Source organism: Hypanus sabinus, chromosome 2, assembly GCF_030144855.1.
Source record: "Hypanus sabinus isolate sHypSab1 chromosome 2, sHypSab1.hap1, whole genome shotgun sequence".
NCBI lineage: Eukaryota > Metazoa > Chordata > Chondrichthyes > Myliobatiformes > Dasyatidae > Hypanus > Hypanus sabinus.
The window spans coordinates 171,520,142-171,542,796 of record NC_082707.1 but is presented as its reverse complement, the minus strand read 5'-3'; the positions used below and the strand labels follow the sequence as shown (position 1 = coordinate 171,542,796).

Here is a 22,655-nt window from a genome sequence, read left to right as displayed (position 1 = left end):
CTTTTATATATACAGTATCCTCTTTATTTTCTATGGAGGGAAAAATGGTCAATGTTTTGGGCAGAAATCTTCGCTCAAAACTACAACTATTTATTCCTCTCCATAGATGCTGCATGACTTGCTGAGTTCATGCAGCACATAGTGTATTATGTTCCAGATTTCCAGCATCTGCAGAATATCTTGTGCATATTCTAGATACTCCTGTGTCCCCTGGCATTTTTAGTATCTCCTTTTCTTGCATGCAGCACTTGATACCCCTGGAATCTATGGTTTCTTAGACCATCTGGCCATATCTTTCATCATTATTGGAAGACAGTGATTCATTTTTGAATGCATCGCCCGGTTCAGAATTAAGTTTATTATTACTGACATATGCTGTGAAATTTGTTATCTTTTGGCAGCATGATATAAAAATTACTGCAAATTTAAAAAAAATAGTGCAAAAGATAAACAGTGAGTTAGTGTCCATGGGTTCATGGGCCATTCAGAAATCTGAAGGTAGAGTGGAAGAAGTTGTTCATAGTAATGAGAACAGAACAAGTCCTAAATAGTGAGCGTCCTTAATGTTTCTCTTCTTGAGGTATCCATCATTTACTTAGCTGCAAGTGAATGCTTCCAGTCCACTTCTGCCTGTCTAGCTCATTGTGTCCGCACCTCAGCCAAGCTCCCATTTACACTACTACAATATTTTTTCCACTAAAATCCCTTTACATTCCCATCTGCTTGCCCCAGAATCTACCACTCACACATATGCAAGGGACAATTTACATTAACCTCCCACTTTGGGATGTGGGAGAAAAACACAAGACTCAGGACAACTAGATGTTCAGAAGGAGGTGTGTGAACTGTACACGACAGTACCCCAGGGCAGGATTGGACCGATGCTTCTGACGCTATGGGCAGCTGCTTTCCCACCTGTGTCACTGTGGTTCTCTTATAGATTTGTATCTGAACATTTGACACTTAAAATGTTTTCATCGATTAGCAATTAAGTAAGAAACCTCTTCACACCAAAATGTGTCAGTCAGCTGGATGAAAATATGGTGCTAACTTTGAAGAGCTCTCCCACTGACATTTCACCAACCGCCAGGGATACCTTTCAGAAGATTAGATCCAGAATTGCTCATTCTCTGGCTGGACTAGTTGTGTGCTTGTGCAATAAGCTCCTGGATTTACGTTAAAATTTCCACCCACTACGAGGATCACAATTAATCTCGAGGAAGTTGATATCCTCTACTGGTGTTTTATATTTTTCATTTCTCTGTGACTTCCCTACATTTCCACTCCTCTGGTCCTGTTGACATTATGCTGGCTTGAGAAAGATTAAAGATAATCTTTATTTCTTTTACACAAGAGGTTGCTTTTAAAATTTGCTGAAAAATCCCTTGCTTCTATCACCTTGCTGATGACTAAGAATAGATTGATGAACTGATAATTAGAATGGATTTGACTTGCTTTTTGTGAACAGGATGTATTTGGGCAACTTTCTATGGTGTTGTCACTGTGCTAGAACAGTTTGGCTGGCAGCACATCTGGTTCTGAAGTACTACATCAGTACTATATCAGGGGTTTTACTTGTGCTGTGGCTGCTGCTCTCAGCCATTTAACACCATAAGACCATATAACATTGGAACAGAATTTGGCTATTTAGCCCATCGAGTCTGCCACAACATTAGATCATGACTGATCCATTTTCTGCTCAATCCCATTCTCCTGCCTTCTGCCCATGACCCTGACTTCATCACACCCAGTCCTGTTGAAGGGTCTCGGCCCAAAGTGTTGACTGTACTCTTTTCCATAGATGCTGCCTGGTTTGCTGAGATCCTCCAGCTTTTTGTGTGTGTTGATCAGATTTCCAACATTTGCATATTTCCTCTTGTTTGTGATTTGGATAGCGTCTAATTTCTTTGACTTTGAAGATTTCAGAAGGAAGCTGAATGACACCACTGCCTGAATGTAACCAAGAATGCCTTAGCATGTATGATAGAATTAATGTGCTGAAATAAGTCATGATATTGGTGAAATAGTGGAAGTATACAGTGTCAATAATAATCTCATGAAGATTGGTGATACATTCTGAAAAGTTCTTGTAGGCCTCCAGTTCTCAACATGTGGTATTTTTGAGAAGGGTCATGAGGTCAAAGGTGAATAGAAGTCGGTTTCAAGGTAAACTCACATATATTATTTCAGGCAAGACTCAAGATGAGATATCATAACTGAGTTCAAAGATGGATGTAATGAATCTGCAAGTTCAACAATAATACCACTGCAAAGATCCCTGCAAATGCAAAAATATGTGACTCAGTTAAAATAATACAACCTGTAAATCTGTTAATTAAGTTTTTAATTATAAATGTGGAAATCCTGTCTGAAATGTTGACAGCTCCTTTCCCCCACAGATGCTGTTTAACCCATTCAGCTTCTCCACCTGTTTGTACTTTGCAGCAGATTCCAGCACTGCAGTCTCTACTAATGGCCATATGGTTATTGCTTTGTCTCCAGCACCTTCTTAAGTACTGTGTCTTGTGACTAACGCTGTTGGGGTTTCCACAATATTTAGCATAAATTGCAGCAAAGCATTTTATGAAGAATCCATGAGCAAACCACACGCACATTGTTCGTAGGGTATCTATAATAGACCAGGTTAGAACACACATATCTGACCATATCTTTGAAGCAACAATCAAGTCCACTGAAGGAGCTCGGCAGATCAAGCAACTTTTTTTCTGGATGTGGTGCAGGGAAAGTATTTGTTAACATTTTGGCTTGAAACGGCGAATTATTGTGGCTGCATTTTATAGTTGATTTCCAACTTGACCTCTGTTGGTGTTGAAGAGCGAAAACTGGATTATTCGACCAACATCTCACTTGTCAGCTTTCTATTTCATTGTCTGACAGGATACTTTATTGTTGAATAAATTATGAGACATTCATCTTCCTCCTCTGCCTGCCCTTAATAGTCTTCTCATAACCTGTTCTAATTGGTATTTTTTTCTTCAAATCTAAACTTTTATTTTGTACCTCAGGCTCTTAGTGCTAGCAGGTTTCTGCTATCCTTTTAGGCATTTTATTAGACCGAGTTTTTTTTAAATCAGTGTAATGCCCTGTTTTGTATTTTTACTGTTATGCTGTATGTATTTCATTTGGGCAGTTCTGGAAGAGCAGTTTGTTCAGTTTTCATGCTTGTTTGGGTTATTGCTGAAGATAAAAGATGAGGAGGAATATGTTCCATCCAATTAGGATGGTCAAATTAAGGGGAGATTTCTCTGGTGAGGGACACTAAGGCTGGGCTTGGGGCTTTTGTTTGAGAGGGGTTGAAGAGAGAAGATGCTGGGGAGAACCAATGGGAGATCCGGTTGTTTGAGATCAATTGCAAGCAACGTTCAAAAGGTGGTGTGTGCTGGAATAGCTTGGGAGTCATTATTTTCTACTGTGTTAGACATTAGACACGGGTAAATGGCTGCCAATAAATATTGTTTGTTGTGTCACTAATCTGGTCTTGAACCAGGATATATGGACTGCACCGTTTGACCTGCCATCATTTAATATCAATCCTTGACTGGGTTTTAACATTCACATTATCTTGAGGTTTTAAAATATTGTGTGCAGCAGCATAGCTGACCTAGCATGAAATCATTGCAAAATGTGGAATTATTTCTGATTATAGAAGTAAGCCTTGGGGGAATATTCCTAATGAAGTGAAGGATAAAGGCATTCTGCATGATGAGAGCTAATGCTGTCTTGTTAACTCAACAAGGGGAGAGTTCACAATGACTCCATCATGTTTTGATGAGACTCTTGTTCTCTCCACAATTGGCCATTCCACATAACTGCTTTTCACTATATTGATAGCTCCGCTGATAGTAAATAAAATAACTTTTCTTGGGCTATAAAAAAAAACCTCCTTACAAATAGATTTAGATTGACAAAATTACTAAAGGCAGTCATGTTGATATGGAGAGTGAGGCAAGTGTGACGCTTGCTCTTTTATAAATTGTGAACAAACGCTGTTTAAATGTTATTTTCTGTACTGAATCCAAATTTGTAATGTAATTCCAGTGAAATAGCCTGAGTTGGCCAGTTATAACAAGTGATCCTTGAATGATCAATTTCAAGGAAGAATGCAGCACTTTTAGCTGCATGCCATTACCCAACACAGAAAATAGCAATGCATTCTTCATACAGAAGCTACAGCATCGAAAGGGTAGCTATTCTGTGTCTCAAATGAAAGACATTCTCTTCATTCCAAAATTAGTTTTCAGAGCCTTTCTGTGCTAGCAATTATTTTCAAAAGTAATCATAAATATACAATTGAACAACAGCTTATTGAATTTTGATCTATTTATAGCACAAATGGCTTCAATTCCATGTGACCTTTTAATTTAGATATTATGTCACTTAATTGTTTATGCACAATATATTCATTGAAGCTTTTTTACTTCTAAAATATGTGATTCAGTGACAAAGTCTAATTCCGGTGATAAATATAATTCATTTCTTCTCCTTTTACACACTATGTATAACCGTAGTCTATAAATATGTCTTACAATGAATTTTGTTTATAATTGCAATAATAGCAGATAAAAATATGGTCTTTGGCCAATGTTAATCCTATTGAAGAGCTGAGGCCAGACGTTTGCTTATTAAAGTTATAAGATTTAGGTAACACTTTTTTTGTGCAGTAGAATATTTATTATGTTTTCAGTGGATATTTATACAAAAATTCTGCCGATGCTTTTCTTTCTCCGTTTTTATTCAATGCAAGCCTGCTCAGTGCATGAAATGAAGTAGCTGAATCAGGACTTGTTTTTATTGCAAGAAATAGAATTGGTTGATGATCTGCTGATTCAGATGGTTTAGTTTTTCCATTAATGTTTGCGTTCAGTACTGTACTACATTGTACAGGCATACTGTAATTCCAAAGACACACTTGCTCAGCTGAGGTAGTAAATTAATGCCCCCTTCTTGCCCTCTCATTAAACATAAAGTGACCCTGGCACTGTTTCAAGGAAGAGTAATGTTCTGGCACAATGTCCCATTTACAGCAATCAGGGCAGATCATCTTGTCATTCACTTGCAGTTGTATGACTTCATGTGGCAGTGGGCACGTTAAAGAAATGTATGGCCTCAGCATCAGAGATGGTTGAAAGAGGGAGATGGACCAACATTGTGCTGCAATAACCACAGGAAGTGATAGTGGGACGGCTGATGATTTTGTCAGCAAATGTGGTATCATGGGATTGAGTTGATTGAATTTATGGAGTTGTAGAGGATGATTTTATTGGTAATGGGAACTGTGATGAAAAGTTCACCTTAGTACTGAGTGGAGTATCAAGCTGGTAAATCCTGTGTTTTATTTTTGGACAGTAACCAATGAGAAGAATAGAGTCAGTGGCAACAGAATGGATTTTACAGCAAAGTCAAGACAATATCTTTATTTTCCTCAGGGTCAATACTGTTCCTTCTTGTCTAGTCAGATTACAAGTTTGTGAAATAGAGTAGAGGTGGAAAGGAAGGGAACAGAGGTGAGTGAATTCAATGTTGGAACTGGATCTGAAAGAAAGGCAAAAAATAATTAAAGCATCGGTTAAGAATAAACAAAATACACATAGATTTAAAATATTATATTCTTAACTGCATTCACAACCTGAATGATTGAAATTCTGTGCTTTCAATAGTTTACTTTCTGAGCAAAAGGTTTGATAGACATTCATTAACAAAAATCATGTTGTTAAAAGGATACATACAGTATGTTTTAAATGTTCTTCTTACCATTATGTGATGCATTTAATGGGCAACCAATGGACAATTAAAGTTCAAATGCACCAACTTTGTGAAAATAATTGTGAGGTTAAGGGCAATGAGTTGTTTTAGTAAAGCTTTGTGGGAGATGTTTAAATCATCCAGCCATTTATGATGGTTTGCAAATGTTTACTGACCTCTGGGTTTTAGAAGATAAATATTTAAATGTGTGAAGTATAACCCCTCCAGATTATGAATTTCCTCTCACTGGAGTTTGCTAGCTAATTAGCATATTGCTACCTGTACAGTATGTGTCTTCCTGGAAGGGATTACTCTGAATGTAATCTGGTTCAATACTTCTGAAGTATTTTGAGACTTGGTGTTGGGTTGAGTTGTTCCCCAATCTTGCCAATTACTTTGAAAATATTTTGTTACCAGAGAAGGAGACATTATCAGTGCACTGTTCATTTGTGGTGTGTCCTCCGAATGCTTGGCTTTTATATGTTGATCTATCTGCAGATTGGTCGTTATTACAGAGACTCAATTGTGCTGTAGGGAGGAGACTACATTGCTGATTGGTTGCCTGGTGAATGCCATGCGTTGTAGTACGGAATGGGCTCATCAGTAGGATCACGTTCAACACGTCCATTTGCAGAATTGTTCATGGAAAACCATACATGGAATTCTCTTACATTCCACGTGTTTGCTTGCACAATGACTTTCACTGATGCCCAGACGAATCTCTGTCCCTCTCGATCTTCCTGGGTAGAGACCAGGGGGAGTTGGCCATGTCCTTTACAGCCAGTCGATGTTCATAGACATTTTCAATAGATTTGATAATGTGCTGCAAAAGGTTAACTGTTTCTTTCTTTCAGTTTCATTATTTATCTTACAAAACTTTGATTACTAATCCTAAATGCCTTTTATAACCATTAAATTGTGTTTCTGAAAAGAAAGGAATGATGATAAGTAATGTTTGCAAGTTCTCTGTTTACCATGGGGATCCAAGCCTGTAAGTGACCCAACTGTGTTTGTCAATTCTGCAGACCCCCCAAGCGTGGAGCCCACATTTCTGGAAATTCGTCAGGGTCAAGGCCGGACCATCACCATGACCTGCAGAGTTCTGAAAGCATATCCGACTCGTGTGCTGGACTTTGAGTGGAAACTGGGAAATAAAATTCTATTAACAGGGCGCTTCGAGTCACAGGATTATACGCAGATCAGAGTAGACCATCTCTCCAAAGACAATTATGGAGTTTACAGCTGCAGCATCAGTAATGAGGCCGGGGCTGGTACATGCAGCTTCCTTGTGACAGGTACCCATTCTGAATGTTTTTTATATTTCATGTTGTATATTAATTACCCTGTCATTTTGGCCCAGCAATGCAAAAATTATTCCTATACTGCTGTAATCTGTTCTGCTAAGGACATCCACTGTGTTTGGGGTCTTGCTTTCTCTGTCTGCCAGACAGTGTGATGTTAGCTCAACATCTAACTGCCAGTCACTTGCTTTCATTTTATAGTACCATTATACATCTCACCTGCAGAAGATTAAAGGTCTTTTTGTGTTGTCTGAACTCCAAACACAAAATATGTTGGATTAATAACAATCATTAAAATTGATGATATACTTACAGTAACAGATGGCAATGACAAATAGAAACAGACCTTGGGCTCTGTATTGAAATAACTTTGGGAACATTTTGAAGGTTTATGATTACTTTTCTACATAGAATTTAGGAATTAGCCATTTTGTAAAGAAATCTTGAAGCCTTCTGGAAATGAAGATTTCCACAGAAGAAAACATAAAAGCTTGCAGTTATATTAGTAACAAAAAGCGCTTTGTGTGAACGTGGAACTGAAGGAGCTAGTGATGGGACTAGAGATGTTGGTATCCCATGATCATTATCCCAGAGTGTTGATCATTTCAGAGTTAGTGGAAGCTCAGGCTATAGTTTACTAAAGTTCTTTCAATTTCAGAATAGTTCCGGTAGGTTAGAGGGTGGTAGTCAGAACCTCAGTCTTTTAAAAAAAAAACATACGAGGTAAAGCAGGGAGCTACTTAGGTATTTGCATAATGTTGATGGTTGAAAGTATGCTAGGACATTTCATAAAAGACGTAATAGAACACCTTGAAAGGAATAAAAAGAGCAAGGTGAGCATGCAGAGATATAAAGGAAATCATGTTTGACTAATATGCCACATTCCTTTGACAATGTGACAAGTAGAATAGAGCCAGTGGATATGGTGCATTTAAATTTACAGAAGAATTTTGATAAAGTCCTATAAAGAAAGTTGAAAGATAAATTTAGAATACATAGAATTGGGATAATGTACTGAAACAGACTGAATACTGGGTGTCAGGCAGAAAACATTGAGGGGGAAATAAGCCAATCATTCTCAATTTAACAGACTACTTTAGCTGGTCACAATCTATCTCAATGTTTTGTCTGGGGGAACCAAATTTTGTATTTCCAAGTTTCCTGAGGATATCACACTAGGTTAGAGTATGATGGAGATGTATGAGACTGTAGTTCTGGAAAAAGCTCAATAGGCCAGGCAGAATCTGTGGAGAGAAATGAATGGTTGAAGGTTTGGCAAGACCCTTCCCTGGAGAGTATTTGTTGAGTTATTGGGTAATGTTGATATCCAGAGAGCTGTATGCATGACTGAAGGCCAACACACAAGTACAACAAGCAACCAGGAAAGAAAAAATGATGTTAACCTTTACTGAATCAGGATCAGATTTATTATCACTAACATACTGTATGATAGGAACTTTGGTGTTTAGTGGCAGCAGTACAGTACAAGACATGAAAATCTATAAACTACAAATAAATAAATAATGAGTGGAAATAAAGAGAATAATGAGGTAGTGTTCATTTGTTCACGGATTGTTTAGAAATCTGATGGCAGAGAGGAATCAGAATCAGAGTCACGTTCATTATCATCGACGTGACGTGAAATTTTTTTAACTTAGCAGCAGCAGTTCAATGTGATACATAATCTAGCAGAGAAAACAAATAATAATAATGAATAAAGAAGTTAATCAATTGCGTATATTGAATAGATTTTAAACATGTGCAAAAACAGAAATGCTGTATGTTAAAAAGAAATGTGGGGTAGTGTCCAAAGATTCAATGTCCATTTAGGAATTGGATGGCAGAGGGGAAGAAGCTGTTGCTGAATCTCTGAGTGTGTGCCTTCAGGCTTCAGTACCTCCTACCTGATGGTAACAGTGAGAAAAGGGCATGTCCTGGGTGCAGGCTGTCCTTAATAATGGACGCTGCCTTTCTGAGACACTGCTCCCTGAGGATGTCCTAGGTACTTTGTAGGCTAGTGCCCAAAATGGAGCTGACTAGATTTACAACTTTCTGCAGCTTCTTTCGGTCCTGTGCAGTAGCCCCTCCATACCAGACAGTGATGCAGCCTGTCAGAATACTCTCCACAGTACAACTACAGAAGTTTTTGAGTGTATTTGTTGACATGCCAAATCTCTTCAAACGAGTGATAAAGTATAGCTGCTGTCTTGCCTTCTTCTTAACTATATCAATATGTCGGGACCAGGTAAGATCCTCAGAGATCTTGACATCGGGGAAGCTGAAGCTGCTTACTTTCTCCACTGCTGATCCTTCTAGGAGGATTGGTATGTGTTCCTTCGTCTTAACCTTCCTGAAGTCCACAATCAGCTCTGACGCCAGGTTGTTGCTGCGACACCATTCCACTAGTTGGCATATCTCACTCCTTTACGCCCTCTTGTCACCACCTGAGATTCTACCAACAATGGTTGTATCATCAGCATATTTATAGATGGTATTTGAGCTATGCCTAGCCACACAGTCATGTATAGATAGATAGAGAGTTGAGCAGTGGGCTAAGCACACATCCCTGAGGTGTGCCAGTGTTGATTGTCAGCAAGGAGGAGATATTATCACCAATCTGCACAGACTGTGGTCTTCCAGTTAGGAAGTCCATGATCCAATTGCAGAGGGAGATGCAAAGGCTCAGGTTCTACAACTTCTCAAACAGGATTGTTGGAATGATGGTATTAAATTCTGAGCTATATTCGATGAACAGCATCCTGACGTAGGTGTTTGTGTTGTCCAGGTGGATTAAAGCCATTGAGATTGCATTCAATGGGTCCAGGTCCTTGGTGAGGCAGGAGTTCAGTCCAGTCATGACGAGCCACTCAAAGCATTTCATTACTGTCAATGTGAGTGTTAACATGTGATAGCCATTAAGGCTGCCAACATTATCCTTCTGAGGCACTGGTATAATTGTTGCCTTTTTGAAGCAAGTGGTAACTTCTGCCCATAGTAATGAGAGATTGAAAATGAGAGGTTGGTTGGAAGAAGCTTTCCTAAAATGTTGAAGACAGTATTCATCTTCAGTCTCCTGTACCTCCTCCGAGATGGTGGTAATAAGAAGACGGCATGCCCCAGTTGGTGAAGATCCTTAATGATAAAAGCCACCTTCTTGAGGCACAACCTTTTGAAGATGTGAGTGACAGTAGGGAGGGTTGTACCCATGTTGGAACTGGCTAACTGTATAACCCTCTGCAGCCACTTCTGATGCTGTACATCAGGCTGTGATTTCACCAGTCAGGATGTTCTCCAACATACATCTGTAGAAATTTAATAGAGTCTTAGACGACATACCAAATCTCCTCAAACTCTTAATGAAGTATAACCATTGGCTTGCCTTCTCAGTGACTGAATCTGAGGTGTTGACACCCAGGAACATAAAGCTGCTCATCCTTTTCACCTCTGACCCCACATTGAAGACCGATATGTGTTCTTACAACCATTTATTATAATTTTAACTGCGTGTCTATCCCAGGTTATGAATATATGACTTACTTGCAGGATGTACATACAAGCAAGTATCTGGAAGTTTGGTGGGATGAACTTGCTAGCTGCTATGAAGTTGCAGGCATCTTCTGCTGTGTGGGAACTCAGTGTGAGGCAATATCATTCCACCTTGCAGAAAAATCTGAATGATTGAAATAAATACACTTGTTTGGATACCTATTGACACTATGTTTTTTTGTTTAAATATTTTGCCAGGCAGCCGCATTTCTAATTTACAAAGTGTTTAAATTATGAACAATTCTCAGAAAAGTAACCCTGTGAGGATTTGTATGGGAGTGAGGAAGCCTTATTGTGATTATTAAGGGACTTGGTGAGGCTGCACCAAGAGTTTTATAGTTTTAGTCTCCTTTCCAACAGAAAGGATGTATTTTCCGTATCCTGATTGCATAGTACAACATTTTTTAAAGCAAAGTGCCATTGAAAATGCACTTGGGAGGAAGCAACATGTGGCACACTATATCTGAAATGGTTCGAGGGATGGTAGGTTTGCCAAGAGAGAAGATTTGTGGAATGGGATTGTACTCTATAGAATTTAGAAGAATTGCATCATTGAAACACAATGTTCTAAAGGGGCTTGAAAGGCTAAATGCAGCAAAGACGGTTTCCCAGACAGAAGAGTCTATAGCCAGAATAAAGTTTTGGAATGAAGAATAGGCCATTTTGGATAAGTTGAAGTTCTTTAATTAAGAGAGTTTTGAACCTTTGAAATTCTCTATCCCGGAGGGCCATGGAGGATTATTTCTGAGTTTGTGGAAACCAGAGTATGATTGATTTCTGGGCGTTAAAGGAATCAAGTGATATGAGGGTAGCATTGGGAAAACTGATGCATGTTGTAACAGGCTCAAAGGACCTGGTGGCCAACTCCTGTTCATATTTCCTGTTTCTCATTTCTTCTGTTGGTTAAAACTAGATGAGCAGTGTTTGGATAAACTGATTCATCTAAACAATAGTGCAAGGTACTTTGTACCCTCACCCCACAGGGCTGACAGGAGTAGCAAGGAGATGATACAATGGTTCTCCAGGGATGCCTGAGGCAAATTCCATGTGCATAGGGCAGGCATGGGCAAACTACGGCCCGCGGGCCATATGTGGCCCGTTAAGCTTTTTAATCCGGCCCGCAGAACTTGGTGAAATTATATTAATAAACCTTGTTAACGTTTTTTCCCCGCAATTCTGGCGTTTTCCCAATAGATGACGCACTCTATATACATTGACCTTTGTTGAGGTGCAGCGTATTACTCCACATTCGCGCTTTACTCTTTGTTCGGCTCGACCTATTTGTGTGAACAGGCGTTCAACATCATGAACATCAACAAAGCCAGCCACAGATCCAAGTTAACTGACCAACACCTCAGATCCATCCTGAGAATCGCCACAACAAAACTAAATCCAGACTTTGATGCGCTGGCTAAAAAGGGAGACCAACAACACTGTTCCCACTGAAATTTAAAATAAGTTTCTTCATTGTGTTATGTAAAAAATGCATTTGAAAATATTTTTTTCAATAAGCCTTACATGTTACATGTCATTTCTGTTAAGTGATGAACATGAGTAGTGCGCAGGTGCACGTACATTCTCAAAATAAAAAATGCTCTCCAGATCAAATAACGCGCTCCGCATACGGGCGCGCTGTCATTGTTCTGTCTTTGTGCTGGTCGTTGTTGAGTTTTGGCACAGGGGACAATTGAATAAGAAGGAGCAGGACAAGTAGACCTGCATCTCCTACAGTTTTTGAAATAAAGACAGTCAGGAGGAGAGTGATGATGATAATATCTTGAAGGATAACAGAATTTTCAGTGCTTTAAAATAATAACTGTTACTATTAAAAAAAAGCTGTCTTTTATTCATTTAATTTTCAGTGTTTTAAAAGTAATTTCAATAAATAGCTAAATACCATGGGACTTCAAAGACAGATATTTTGTTGTAATGCATTTGTTCATTTTCAATTGAAATTAAAGCACATGATTTCTACATATCCCATGATATTTTATTTTCTCTTATGAGGTGTATTACCAAAACACTCCGTCCATCTGCTCCTGGTCCTGTCAAATTTTAGAACCATTTGTGGCCCACAAGTCAAAAAGTTTGGCCCACCCCTGGCATAGGGAATTTAAAAATTCCTGACACCAGAACAATAGACCTCCAGCTGAGAAATGGAGAAGGGGCTTCATTTTTCTCAACTTGATTGGAGATAGAAAGCTGACCTAATAAAGGTGATTCTTTAAAATTATTGTTATTACATCCTAGATTTGGCTGAAGTACAAATTGGACCAAAGGGACACATTCTTGAATGTAAAATGTTCAAAGAATCATCTGGTCCAGTTGCAAACAATGGGGATGAAAGGTAATTGTAGCAATGGCACTATTTAAACCTCTCCAGACCAATCTTTTTAACTTATGGTCTACATTATCATCATATTCTTCTTGCTAAGCAAGTTGTAGAAAGGTTCTGTGCTTGTTGTCTCAAAATTAATGTACTTTGAGAAGGAGTAAACCCATTGATACAAATGTTGCACCAAGCCAGTCCAGTGCTCCTTTAAAAATATAAAGTCTTCACACAAAATAATCTGCAGAGTAGTTTAACAAGTGAGGCTAAGTGTATCAAAAGAAAGAGGGCTACAAATCTGATTGCACAGTACAACATTTTTAAAAGCAAAATGCCATTGAAAATGCACTTGGGAGGAAGCAACGTGTGGTAATAAACAACAATTTCCACATCACTTTGTATTGGTCTGGAAATTCAGCTGGACTCTTCACAACATGAGTCACTGAAAAGATATATAAAGATACAAGCACATAATTAAGGTCAGGAGGAAAACCCTTTGTCCTTTGGAATTGGTCCATCCTACAGTAAAATCATGGCTGATTTGAATGTAAACTCAACTCTGCTTTACCATTTTTCCTTAACAGTAATTCACTTCTTTGTCTGCCAAGTATCTCATCTTCCACTAACCTTTGACAAAGAGAATTCAAAAGACTTATGACCATATAAGAGAGAAAACAACATTGCCTGAGCTCTGTCTTAAATGAGCAGTGCCTTTCCACCGCTCCCAGATTATTCCTCAATATGCAGCATCCTCTCCACATTCACCTTATCAATCCCCTCAGTTAAATAATCTTTCACTTTACTATAATCCAATGGAGACAAGTGCAGCCTGCTCAACCTTTCCAAATTAGATATCCTGCTCGTTCCAGCTATCAGTCTGATACACCTTCTCTCAAATGTTTCCAAGGCACTTAACCTCCTTCCTAACCTAAGGAAACATACTCCACATTATATTCCAGAAGCAGTATATCTGTGCCCTATGGAACTGAAATGTAACCTCTAATCTTTACATTCAGTTCTGCTGGCAGTAAACATTAACACTCTGCTGGCTTTCCCAATTACTATTGTATCTCCAAGCTAGCAATTTCATACTCTGCATTCCACTCACCTAATCTATTTGCAGCATTCTAATCTCTACTTCTCAACTTCCTTTCCGACTTAACCAAAAGTGTATTGTCTGTGTGGTGGCTGCAATTACCAGCCGCACCATCAACTGGGCATATTAAAGTGTCCTGTAGCCGACCGTCCTCCTGATAATCCGGCAAATGACTGAGCTGTTGCCTTACACCAGCCTAAGTAGATGGGGCTGGATAATTCGATTGTGCCATTCTGCTACAGCCAGAGGGGTCATCGTCGTTGTCTTCTTCTCCTTCTTCTTCTCCTTCTTCTTCTTCTTCCTCTTCTTTTTTTTTCTGGCAGTTTAGACGCATCTAGATGTATTGCTGCCTTCCGCAGGATGTATAATTAATTACAGAATTTCAAGAAACTCAAATTCTTAAATATAAACTAGCCACACGCAAAACAGAATAATACATTTTTCAGCCAGATGGTGGTTCTCTTGGTGGCCAAACAAAGATTTAATAGAAAAACAAAATACATTTAAGTTGGACAGCCTCTTGAACAATATGCTTCTTTCAATTTTATATGGATTACAACTCAGCAAAACATGCTGAACTGTCTCTGGACTACCACAGTCACATAATCCAGTTGGATGTTTTCCTATTATCTTTAAGTAATAGTTTAGCCCACAATGCCACATCCTAAGTCTTGTTAATTTCACCATATCTCTATGATTTAAAGAGTAACAGTCTGAGACCTTTTTTAACTAGAGGGTGACTAGAAAATAAATGCCTTCCCTTTAATCCATTTTTCCAATCCTCCTGCCATTTCTTCTCTATACCTTTTTTTATCCTGCTTCTCAATTCTGCTCTGCCTCGGGGTATCCTAATTCCTACTTGCCCGCTCTGTAAGGAAGACTTTGCAATGCCATCCACATTTCATTTCCCTCCACCCCAGCATGCCCAGGTATCCATGTAAATCTGACCTCACAACCCATCTTCCCCACTCTAAACAAAACTAAGAGAATCTCAATAACTATGTCAGAATGAGCTTTTGACTTATTCCCTTTTATAGCCCTTAAGGCAGCAGCAGAATCTGAACAGATAACCCTGCATGGTCGAGGGTCTTCTATCCACCATAAGGCCCAGAGGTTTGCTAATAATTCTGTTGCAAACACAGAAACACCATCTGAAACCCGGTGACCGATCTCAATTCCAAGCTGAGACACGCACATCCCAAATCCTGCCTTACTGCTCTCTGGGTCCATTGAGCCATCAGTAAAAATCTTCATACAAGATCCCAATTTATTATTTAAATATTCATTTATGATTGACACTGTTGAAATTGCTCTACTTCCTTGAAGCTGAAAAAGGAGGAATAGGTCTGTTTCTGGTTCTGACAAAAGCCAGAAAGGAATGGGTGGCAAGCAAATTTGGTCAGCTATGTCTTCCTCAATCAGAGGGGTGTTCTCTGGAGCTGCTTCATTTATTCCGTATCTTTTTAAGGAGAGGAATGTTTTCTCTCCTCTGCAATTTACTATGGACTGGCCAGCAATGAATATAAACCCGCAAACACGAGGAAATCTGCAGATGCTGGAATTTCAAGCAACACACACAAAATGCTGGTGGAACACAGCAGGCCAGGCAGCATCTATAGGGAGAAGCACTGGCGACATTTTGGACTGAGACCCTTCACCAGGACTCTCAGCCCAAAACGTCGACTGTACTTCTTCCTAGAGATGCTGCCTGGCCTGCCTCGTTCCACCAGCATTTTGTGTGTATGGCTTGAATATAAACCCACAGTCAGGCGATGAGTGGTGTCACTTGATTTGAGGAGTATTTATTATGTAATGTTGTAACCAAGTTCTGGTCTGTATGGCTGATTCAAGTTTGGACTCTAGAACAGTTCTGTTGAGTTCATAAATATTTTGGGTAAATAAAACCCCTTTTTTTTTCACCTTTACCTGCTCTCCCAGTTTTATGCCTACCCTAATCCTTCACAGTCTGAAAGTGTTCATTTGAGGACCAGTGACCTGAGTGCTTGCTGATGTCTCACTGCTGTGACAATCCAGTAAGCTAAACATCAAATCGAGACACTGATATACTTTTAATTACATTCCAAAACATGTGATGAAGTATGATTTTTCTGCAGGATTTTTATAATTACTTTCAGTGGGCAATGTGGCGTATGTGCATTTCTTTGATAAGAGAATTGGACCAATTTTCTATCAATTTTAGATGTAGGTTATTAATTATTCTTATGGTTGTGCACTACATTGTCCTTTGTTCTATATTGTAAAATGTAAAAAGATGATGAATAGAACTGGACTCTTCTGGAACAAACCATTATCTTTTGTTGAAGGCTTTGGCAGGGTGATGTGTACATGCGTGACAATATGGATATGAAAATGTGGAAAGGTTATATCATGTGACAATACTGTTATTGAAACCAATAAGGTTCTCCATCCTGACAAAGTGATGGCACTTCTAGTGAAATGAATACCATTCTGCAATCACGTTCTGCAATTCACATTGATTTTGAAACCCACATGTAGTAGCACTCTTTGTTCGAAGTGGATTCACTTTGTTGGAATCCTCAGTTTGCCGTTGGATATGTGCTCAAGTTGGGCAGTAGTGTTTCTGACATTCATTTTGATAAAATAGATAAATAGCTCTTCTAGTGCTGATTTATTTCTTAGTGCTTCAGTTTCAGACCCTCTGGAGTCTCCTAATGCTTTGCAGTCTGAAGCTTTAAAGAAAATGGGGATTTGATAATATGTTTAATCAGTGAGGCTGCTCAAAGGATGAATAGGAATGATCTGACTGGCTCCAGGTCTGGAGTTAAATAAACTTTGGAGACTATTGGTTAGTTAAGAATTGCCACTTTAGTGATTGGACTTAAAAGGTCACCTGCTAAATACAAATTGAAACATGATTGAATTGTATTCAAGATGCCCTGATTTTTTTTTAATGAACTCTTTTAAATGGCTCCTGCACAACTCCAGTACATCCTTCGATTACGCTGGCTGGTTGTTAATGCAAACAGCACATTTCTCTGTATGCTTCTGTTGTAATGTGAGTATTATTAAAAGTAAGTTAATACTAATCGGGAAGCTGTTGGTAGCAAGAGGAGGGATCCGAGGTTGGCGGGGTCTTTACTTCCGCTCTTTTTACTCCCAGTATGCATTGGATATAGTTACTCTACCCAGGCCGCACAAGGTACCGGGAAGCCTCTGTATTGTAAATATCATTTGCCGTCCCAGATTGATGCACCATCAATAACTCACACTGAGACGTAGGCGAGATATCGGCTTTTATTGACTGGAAGAAGGAACCAGGAGTGAGTGTCTATCATACAAGGTCCTGGAGACTGAGGCCGAGCTTCAGGCCGCAGGTCTCCTTTATACGGGGGCCTGTGGGAGGAGCCACAGGAGCAGTCAGCAGGGGCGTGTCCCGACAGGCACATAGTTCACCACACAGATAAAGATGCTCTTTTGGCCATCAAGTTGTCGAGTGGTCCTTTTGTAAAGTAGAAGTTACCACATATTTTTGGCGATGAGGTAAACTTGTTTTGTGGATGGGTCAGCTCCGTATTTGATCAGGAACTGTGAGTGGGTGAGGAGCCTGGTGTTCGGACGGCTACGTTCGGCATGGTCGGTGTGTTCGATGAGCAACTCGAGGAGTGGCTGGAGCATGAGGAAAGGTTGGGCCACATTTTCTGTGCTAACGGAATTACCGAGGAGGCTAAGAAGCCCTCTATTCTCCTGAGTGTGTGTGTGGGGCAAAGAAGTACAAGTTGATACCGCGGAAACCGGGAGAAATTCCATACGACTAACTGGCCAAGCTCGTGGGGAACCACCACAATCCGAAGTCTTCGGTGATAGTTCAAGGGTTCAAGTTTCACAGCCATGTCCAGAAGCCAGGTCAGTCTGTGGGTGATTTTGTGGCCGAGCTTTGGCAGCTGTTGGAGCATTGCGATTTCGGAGCGGTGTTGGATGACATGCTCCGTGATAGATTAGTATGTGGCATTAATAATTACGCCGTACAACGCCGCTTGTTGGGGGAAACCCCACAGTTCACTTTCAAGATGGCCCTAGAGATTACTCAAGGCATGGAGATGGCTGCTGATAATGCCAAGGATATAAAGAAAGGATATGGGGGGTCGCTGTCAGCGACAGTGCTCCAAGTCAGGAGGGAGACTGGTAGACAGGAAAAGCGGGTGGAATGTATTCGGTGGAGGAATGCACTATGCAAATGTTTGCAAATTCAAAGATACTGTCTGCCATGCTTGTGGCAAGAAGGGACATTCAGCTAAAAAGTGCAGGAGCAGAAAGGGTGAGGTTAAGCCTGGGCAGGGGAAAGCTCAGCAGACTCAGGCAGCCACACACCACCTAGGAGAAGCAGACGGAGAGGCAGCGTGTGCCTACAACATGTTTGGGGTGGAAACGGATGAGGGACCACCTGAACCATATTATGCCACAGTCACTGTCGAGGGAAAGGACATTAAGTTCGAGATTGATTCAGGGGCTACTGCATTGGTCGTTAGTGAAGAGATCTACAGGAGGACATGGGGATCCAACCTGCCTCCCATCAGACCATCTAAGCTCCAACTCAGGACCTATACGGGGCAGCCCATACCTCATTTAGGGGTGTTATATGTGGATATTTTGGCCGGGGGCCAGAAGGCTGAAGCCAGGTTGGTGATAGCAAAGGGCCGTGGGCCCAGTCTTTTGGGCCACGATTGGCTTTGCCAAATCCGGCTCAACTGGCATGAAATTAACTATGCACGCACGACGGAGGACATTCTGTAGCGGTATAGTGGCATTTTCAGGGACGAACTGGGCACACTGCAGAGCGTGACCGTGAAACTCCATGTCGACCCTGAGGCCGCACCACGTTTTTTTAAGCCCAAGTCGGTGCCCTTTGCCATGAAAGGCAAAGTCGAGGCAGAGCTGGTACGTTTACAGGGGCTGGGCATCATTGAGCCCGTCCAGTTTTCAAGGTGGGCGGCTCCCATTGTTCCAGTTTTGAAGGTGGATAGAACAGTGAGGATACGTAGGGACTACGGTCTTACAGTGAGTCAGGTCTCTAACCTGGAGGAGTACCCATTGCCATGGGTGGATGACCTGTTTGCGACCCTGTCAGGGGATAAGCTGATCACAAAGCTGAACATGAGCCACGCCTACCAACAGCTGCTGCTCGACGAGGATTCAAAGGAGTACATCACCATCGATACGCACAAGGGATTATTCAAGTACAATTGCCTGGCATTTGGAATGGTGTCTTGCCCCGCCACTTTCCAAAGGACAATGGACTCTTTGCTGCAGGGGATTCCATACGTAGCAATGTACCTTGATGATACTTTGATCATGGGAGCCATGGAGGGGGAGCATCTGGCTAATTTAGAACAGGTGCTGAAGAGACTCTCAGATGCAGGGCTGCGATTAAAACGCCGCAGATGTGTGTTCCTGGCTCCAAGTGTGACCTACCTGGGACACAAGATTACAGCTGAGGGGCTTTGCCCAGTGGAGGACAAAGTGAGAGCTATTAACGAGGCCCCAAGCCCCAAGAGTGTCACTGAACTCAGATCATTTTTGGGCATGGTGAATTATTATGCCAAGTTTCTTCTGGACCTCTCAAAGGTTTTGGCCCCACTGTATAAACTGCTTCACAATGACACTAAGTGGCGGTGGGGTGAAGAGCAGGAGGAAGCTTTCAAGGAAGTGAAAGAACTCCTGCACTCAGCGAAGCTGCTCGTTCACTATGACCCAGACAAGGAGATCGCCCTCTCATGTGACACTTCGCCCTGTGGAGTCGGGGCAGTTCTCTCACACGTAATGGAGGACCGTTCAAAGAAGCCAATTGGTTTTGCTTCACATACCCTGACAGCTGCTGAGAAGGGATATTCACAGCTAGACAAAGAAGGTCTGGCCATTGTTTTTGCGGTCAAATGCTTTAATCAGTACCTCTATGGATGTGTATTCACAATTTGTACGGACCATAAACCACTGATGGACCTGTTCAGTGAGACCAGATGAATCCCACTGCTAGCCTCAGCCAGGATGCAGCGTTGGGCTCTCACATTGTCAGCCTACCAGTATACTATCGTGTACGGAGCGGGTGGAGACAATGCAAACGCCGATGCGCTGAGTCGACTCCCTTTACCTGAGACGCCTGTTACTACATGTGTGCCTCCAGAGACTGTGTTTTCATTGGAGAGGCTGTCCGAGACACCTGTAAAGGTGACCCAGATCAAGCAATGGACAGAGAGGGACCCAGTCCTGTCTCAAGTCAAGACTTTTCCTTTACAAGATTGGCCCAGAGTTGTGGGAGGAGAGGAACTGAGGCCTTATGCCAAATGCAAGACTGAACTGAGTCTGCAGGATGGCTGCATTTTCTGGGGGGCGAGGGTCATCGTGCCTCCCCCTGGCCATTCACAGATTGTGGAGGAAATTCATGAGACTCACCCAGGGGTGTCTCAAATGAAGAGACTTTCAAGATCCTACATCTGGCGGCCAAGAATGGATCAGGATCCGGAGAACAAGGTAAAATCATGCACACAATGTCAGACCAATCAGAACATGCCACCGCCAGCTCCTTTGCACCCTTGGGAGTGGCCAGTCTACCCCTGGTCTAGGCTACATTTGGACTTTGCTGGCCCCTTTATGGGGCAGATGTTTCTGGTAATGGTAGATGTGCATTCCAAATGGATCAAAGCTCACATCATGAGCAACATCACAGCCCCCTCAACCACAGACAAACTCAGGCTAGTGTTTGCAGTCCACGGGTTGCCTGACACTCTGGTCACTGACAATGGTCGGACGTTCACCAGTGAGCTGTTCAGTGAGTTCATGTGGCAGAATGGCGTTCCTCACATTCGGACGGCCCCTTTCCACCCAGCCTCAAATGGTTTGGCTGAGCGGGCTGTTCAGACAGTGAAGGAAGGCCTGAAGCGGATGACAGGGGACTCTCTTAGTACCCGGCTTTCACGTTTCCTGTTTAAATACTGCCTCACTCCACAGACTCCAACTGCACGCACTCCAGCAGAGATGCTGATGGGGCGTAGGCCCAAGTCAAGATTGGACCTGCTGTGCCCGGACATGAAGGCAAAAGTGGAGAGAAAGCAGGAAAAGCAGGAGGGACATGATCAACATGCGTGAGAGAGACAGTTAGAACAGAATGACCATCAGCAATGACTACCTGGTGTTATTCTTAAGCAGAGTGGTCCAGTCTCTTATGTTGTTAAGCTGACTGATGGGCACGTTTTCCGCAGACATCAGGACCACGTGCACCTGCGTCATGATTCCGGCTCAGAGGTAGACAGTTCCATGGAGTTTCCAAGGGTGAGATGGACTACTGGGAAGCATGTCCACCAGTGACTTTGCTAGAGGGAGACACACTGGCAGAGGGGCAGAGTCCCCTGAAGAGGATGGACATTCTTACGAGGACACACAGACCCCTCTCATGTCCCCAACACCAGATCCACCCAAAACATCCTCACCAGCGGTGCCTGCTGGGTCACTGGCGGTAGTGCGTAGATAGCAGAGACCTCGCAAACCTCCTGACAGACTGAATCTTTGATTGGATAGTTTCTTTTGTTGTTAGATTGAGTGTTGAATTTGCCAAGTTGTTTTTAGGTGTTTTTGTACTGTTATCCTGTTGCTAATGATACCACTGTTTTTATTTCCCAGTTCTTCTATACTTGGGGAATGTTGGATTTTAAAGGGGAAGAAGTGTTGGACTGTGAGTATAATTAAAAGTAAGTTAATACTAACTGGAAAGCTGTTGGTAGCAAGAGGCGGGATCCGGGGTTGGCGGGGTCTTTACTTCCGCTCTTTTTACTCGGTATGCATTGTATATAGTTCCACCACTCATGCCGCACAAGGTACCTGGAAGCCTCTGTATTGTAAATATCATTTGCCGTCCCAGATAAAGATGCTCTTTTGGCCATTAAGTTGTCGAGTGGTCTTTTTGTAAAGTAGAAGTTACCACAGCTTCAATGTACAAGTGATGAATAAATGAATCTGAATCTGAATTAATGCCGTGAGGAACCAACATAAAACTGAGTCCAGGTACTGAGTGGGAGGGAGGTCATTTGCATCCGCAGAAGTAAAGGTCAGCTGGCCATCAGTGAATTTGAATGTCGAAATAGAGAGAATGGATGTGGAGAGAATGGTGGGGGAGTTCTGGACTGGAGGGGACTACCTCAGAATAGAGGAACATCCACTTAGAATAGTGACAAGGGGGAATTTCTTCAGCCAGAGTGGTGAATCCATGAAATTCATAGTCAACAGGCAGCTGTGGAGACCAGGTCATTGGGTATACTTAAGCTAGAGGTTGATTGTTTCTTGATTAGTCAGGGCATGAAAGGTTATGGGGGAAAGGCAGGAGAATGGGGTTGAGAGGGAAATGGATCAGCCATGATGAAATGGCAGCACAGATTCAATGGGCTGACTAACCTAGTTCTGCTCCTATGTCTGATGGTCTTCTAGTCTTATGGAAATCCCAGTCATAAGGCAAGGAGAATGCATTGTAGGTGATGCAACCTTCTTGGTTTCTTTTCCATATAAGTGAACGGAAGGGAAGCCAAGCAAGCTTTATTATGGGTCTGTGACGATAACATCTGGCTTGCCTGTATGTGCATTCCCCATGGAATCC

The 22,655-nt window shown here is 41.5% G+C and overlaps 1 protein-coding gene across 1 annotated transcript in view; it reads left to right on the top strand.

The window, feature by feature from the left end:
• Positions 1-22,655, top strand: part of mdga2a (MAM domain containing glycosylphosphatidylinositol anchor 2a) — a 916,773-nt gene that overhangs the window by 591,547 nt on the left and 302,571 nt on the right. Inside the window, exon 9 of the mRNA XM_059959455.1 lies at positions 6,789-7,058. Coding sequence (XP_059815438.1) covers positions 6,789-7,058 — 270 coding nt within the window. The remainder of the gene's footprint in view (positions 1-6,788; positions 7,059-22,655) is intronic.